Genomic DNA, 5,186 nt, shown 5'->3' on the forward strand with positions numbered 1-5,186 from the left:
ACAAAGAGGGGGAAAACTCAGTAGAACCCTTGTCCTACTCTACCTGCTTTGCAGGCAGCAATTCAGATGGCCATCAAGACCACAGACAGGCTTTCCTTTGAAAATCTGAGTTGCTGACACAAGTTTTTCCTTAAAAGATCTAAGTAGGTCATAAAACAGAAAACAAGCCTCTGTCCCCATGTGCCTTCTGCAACAGTATATCCATAGGGACCCTGCTAGGTGAAAGACTATGCCCCAGCTCCTATAATGATTTAATCCTATGTACACTTTGTGTTTCCCAAGGCAGGATGCAATGGCACTACTCATACGACCAAGATCATCTTCACAGTCAAGTCGTTGCAACGCCAAGGTCTGTTTGCTCAAAAAGCATTTTTCTTAACTCTGGTACTAATAAAGTCTCAAATCACTCAGGCCGAAAGGAGGTTAGAAATGTTACGCAGTTATTTACCCTTCACGCTATTTGTGTGGCGTTCATCTCCCACAGCGCATGCCTTGCCCTTTTCACACTCCCTTTCTCATGCAGGAACACAAAGCTGTGATGTTTGAGTTGCAAACACCATTAAATGCCCCTCTCCAGCCCCCAACAGCATAGAAATATTTTCTTTTAAAGTTCAGATCAAAGCATTTCTACTAATCCTAGGATTTATTAAAACAAACATTGCAGACATGAGATAGTCAACAGCGTCCCTTTTGAGATTCTTTGGAGACGGTTCTGATTTCATGCTGTTTAATGATCCGCCCCTAATTAATCTTGAGTTGCTCAGCTGCAAATTCAACAAGTCCACCTGCTCCTTCCCCACCCAAGGTCCCTTTCTCCCCAGCGTGTGGCAGCACCACACAGCCCCTCTCCTAAGAACAAGGTTCGCATCCCCACGTTACAAGACCATCTCACAGATATTTGCAGCAAAAGTCTAGCCTTTCCTCAGATGAGTAATTAAAACCAGTCAGTAAGTGCTTTCAAGGAGTTTCATTGTCTTTATCCTTCCCTGCAGTCAAGGTAGTTGCCTTTGATCCAGTAACAGATCTGTGCGTATTTGAGGGGGGTGATGCGAACGGCTACATTGAAATCCTGGGGGGTGCCGTTCATGTCCACCCACTGATGGCCTGAAAATATTCCAATAATTTTACGCTCCCATTTGTGGTCCTGCCTCTTCCACATCCTCACGTACACCCCAGACCCACTCGCACCCGGCTGGGCATCGCACTGCTGGTACAACAGGTCATACGTTTCATCTTTGACATCACAGAAGCGGTAAACCAGGTTTCCAGGACGATCGTTGTCGTAGCCAGAGAAGTGAATCCTCCCTCCAGGCAAGTGTCTTGCTGGTGGACTCACACCTATCTTCATAAACTTTCTTTTATGAGGCTTCTTCAGCTCCAGCAAGGCATAGTCATAATCCATGCCAATGTCATTGGCATTGCCTTTGATCCAGCCTTTGGGGACATGTGTCCGTTTCACTCGGATCCACTGGAATTTCATTTTCTCAGGAATTGCTGAGTTGGTGATATTGGCTCCTTTGCTGCCATCTTTCAGTTTGGGCTTTAGGAAGCCCACCCGCAGTTTCTGAGCTCCTTTGACGTAACTCTTGCCGTCATGGATGCAATGAGCTGCAGTAAGAACATGCTTTTCAGCCACCAGTGTGCCCGTGCAACCTGTAGATAGCTTCACCGATGTGGAGAATGGGTAGTTCAACAAGAAGTCTTTCCCAAAAATGCTAAACCTGCTGTCATAGCCATAGATCTGCCTCTTAGTTCGAGATTTGCCTTGAGACCCATCGCCACTGTTGCTCAAAATATATATGCCCACCTCTGTTTCAGTGAGGCTACCATTAGCATATAAGGTTTCATAGGACAGGTAGTTCTTCACTTCTTCATAAGTTGGCAGCGGAGAACTTTTGTGGCAAGCTGGGCCACAGGGAGATACCACTTCCAGTCTGGCTTCAGCATCGAACTGTGGTTTGTCCAAGTTAAGGGTAGACTGTGGCAGGATAACTGGAACTCTGTAAGATGGCCAAGTTGGCTTCCAGTGAGAACTGGAGGGCATCACATCTTTAGCAGCACACAAAAGGAGGATTAAAGTGGACAAGCCTGCCATCCTGAACGCCAGTCTGTGGAAAGCAAAAAGAAAGTCCAGTTACTTACCCAAACATGTTGCAAGATTAATCTACCCTGCTAAGTAATGGCTTGCTAACTGGGTATAATATAGTAAGGACCAAGTGATTTGACTGGAGCCAACTATCATTAAGTACTTTTCTCAGTGTTAAACTAATGCCTTAACCTGGATCCTGAAACACGTGCCCCAGGTTAACGCTGAAACACAGGGCACTTAACCCTTAGGCGTGCTGAGCCACCAACTCCAGCTGACATCAGTGAGGAGTTACAGTGTCTGTCTTCACACAGTGTAATGAAAATTCAGACCCTGCATGCAGAAACCAGAGCTCCTGCAAGGAGTCAAAGTCTTCCGCTGGATTACAGTAGTCTCTGAAAGCTCCCACCTCTTCTCTGGCTCTGCTGAAAGAGATCTTTAAATCACCTCACACCATCTGCTCTCTTAGCCAGAGACATCAAGCTGAGCACAGGAACAGGAGGGTGGACAAAGAAGATAACCTGGACAGGAGCTGTTGCAGAACATGACCACACAGGAGACTTGCTTCCCCTTGCAACTCATAGCAGTGGAAGGTTTCTGCTCCACGTAGCACTTGCTCTCCCCTAGGCTTACATGAGAAAGGGTGGTATGAGTACACACGGGCAGCTAATGAAGTGAATTTACAATTCTCAATGGAATCTTCAGTTAACATACTGGCTTGTTCCTTTAGAAACTCAATTAATTACTAATGCAACCCACCCCCCTCTGAGCGCAGGGAGGCAAATGGGACTGTAAATGTGTTTATGAACCACAGGCAGAGTGCTTCAGACTGCAGAGAACAGCGTGCACTAGGACTGTGTCAAGAAAACGTGCAACTTTAGTGTATTTGAAAATTAGCCATACAGCTGAATCGCTGCAGGAGGCATTGCCCTGGGCAAGAAGGCAGGCAGGATCTCCCTCACACAAAGATTATTCAAACAATACTTCACTATTATGTTGAGCTTACGCATGTTTAAAATCCTGCTGAGGTTACACTGATCACAACTGCAGGATCATTCCTGAAATACCTCAAACCAGGAAACCAAAGCAAATCGCACAGGAGATGACCACAGCTATCTAAGAATAAACCAGAAAAATACTTCTTTCCAATGCTTTTTGTAGGAATACTCCATCCCTAACCTGCACTCAAAAAGACTTCTCAAGCTACAGGCTGCTAATGTCCAAAGGTGTCCAACTCAAAGATTGCTACCTGTAGCATCCTTTTTGGGAATAGGGGCTACAATTAAGGCACACAATATTCAAAACATCAATTGACTCATGCACAATATCAAAACATTCCCATTCCAAAAACCAGACGTAGGTGAACAGAGCTGATGCTACTGATGCCCACAAAGGCAAGTACTGACTCTTTTCCCAAGTAACAAGTGACAGGGCAAGAGGTAACAGCCTCAAGCTGCACCAGGGGAGGTTTGGGCTGGATATTCGGAACAATTTCTTCACTGAAAGAGTTGTTGAGCATTGGAACAGGCTGCCCAGGGCAGGGCTGGAGTCACCGTCCCTGCAAGTGTTCATAAACCATGTAGATGAGGCCCTCAGTGAAATGGGTTAGTGGTGGCCTTGGCAGTGCTGGGGCAAAGGTTGGACTTGATGATCTTTTCCAACCCGGTTGATTCTCTGATTCTTCCAGAATTGACCAGACATTCTCTTGCTAATTTCTTCTTTAACAACCAGGACAACTTTAAAGGGATGTATTTTGTTCTAGAAGGGTTAAGCTCTATACCTGATGGGCAAGTCATGCTGGAAAACACAGGCCATTTTAAACATGAATCAGAATTGCATCATTTTGGATGTCCCAAAAGTGGAAAATACTTGCTTTTGCATTCTAGGAAAACCATCAGCTCCTCTGGCTCCTTCCATGTCAGAGACTAACATTGGATGTGGCTGGGTTTTGCAAGCTATGAAATGAGGTAGTCTCATGTTGGTATAATCAACCATACTCGTGTGTAACAGTGATTAGGAAAACACAGAAAAAGAAGGTAACAGGGACAAATGATACCCCTCCATCTCCAGAAAGACAATATACACTAGTACAACTGTTAATTGTCCTACCTACGACAGTGAGGGCTGTATGCAGAAACCTTTACTGGTCTCCCAGTTAGAAGCTAAGAACAGGTTAAATCACAGTTACGCTGTGCCTCAGCTAGCAGATCCCATCATTAAGAACACATATTTATAAGCAGTCTGCTCTCATGTGCCTCATACCAGAGGTATTCCCACAAATTACAGTTGAAACACTCCTGACACAGGAATCTCCGTCTAAATTGCACCACTCACTCATGCTGCTTCTCGGATCTAAAAATCATTCATGCTCACAGAGCCAGTGCTGGCCTCTGGCTGGTTTATTTAGCTGGCAGGGGGAAATTAGAAGTGTCTTGTCAGTTGCTATTTGCACAAGCAACAAGGTTCCCTCGTGTCTGTCAGCACAGCGACCTGGTGAAGGGACTGTGTGACCAAAAACTTCGCTGCTTCCCCCGAGAGCATCATCTGGGCTGAGAAGAGAAATTACCTCTGCATATCCCTACCATCAGCACTGCAGCAACGCCAGCACTTGGAAAGGCAGTTTCAGTCAGTAGAGGGCAGTCGCCCTATGAAGAGAGCGAGACAGCAGCTGGGGCTTACATTGATCCCAAAAAAAGGCTTCGGGAGATGGTATCTGCGCTGTGCTCTCTAAAGTGGTCCCACTTTATGCCTCTGTGCAAGCCTTCCCACACCCCTCGCCTGCTGCTTCTGTGCTGTGATCACGTTGATGATAAATGTGATGATAAAAAAGCCTTTTCATCAGCTACAGAACTTTGCTGTTATGTCAAATGCTATTAAAACCTAATAAAATACAGTTGTGAGTTTATACCGGACCATAGAAGCTAAACAGTGCTCACAAATCAAGGCATTTACTGAAGTCTTCATAGTTACATCACATCTGGAGACATAAATGGTAATAAATCAGCTCTGGGATGCAATAAACAGAATAAATATGTCTTATTTACAACAAGATGACAAAATACAGCATAGTACCTCTTTCTGTATAGATGCCTCCTCTTTG

The 5,186-nt window shown here is 45.2% G+C and overlaps 1 protein-coding gene across 1 annotated transcript; it reads right to left on the minus strand.

The window, feature by feature from the left end:
* Positions 1 to 948: 948 nt before the first annotated feature.
* Positions 949 to 2,113, minus strand: PRSS23 (protease, serine, 23). The gene has a single exon (XM_010014566.1). It carries the CDS (start codon positions 2,093 to 2,095, stop codon positions 977 to 979), a length of 1,119 nt encoding a protein of 372 aa, XP_010012868.1. The 5' UTR covers positions 2,096 to 2,113; the 3' UTR covers positions 949 to 976.
* Between the last annotated feature and the right edge of the window lie 3,073 nt (positions 2,114 to 5,186).

Source organism: Nestor notabilis, unplaced genomic scaffold, assembly GCF_000696875.1.
Source record: "Nestor notabilis isolate BGI_N333 unplaced genomic scaffold, ASM69687v1 scaffold2605, whole genome shotgun sequence".
Taxonomy (NCBI): Eukaryota; Metazoa; Chordata; class Aves; order Psittaciformes; family Psittacidae; genus Nestor; species Nestor notabilis.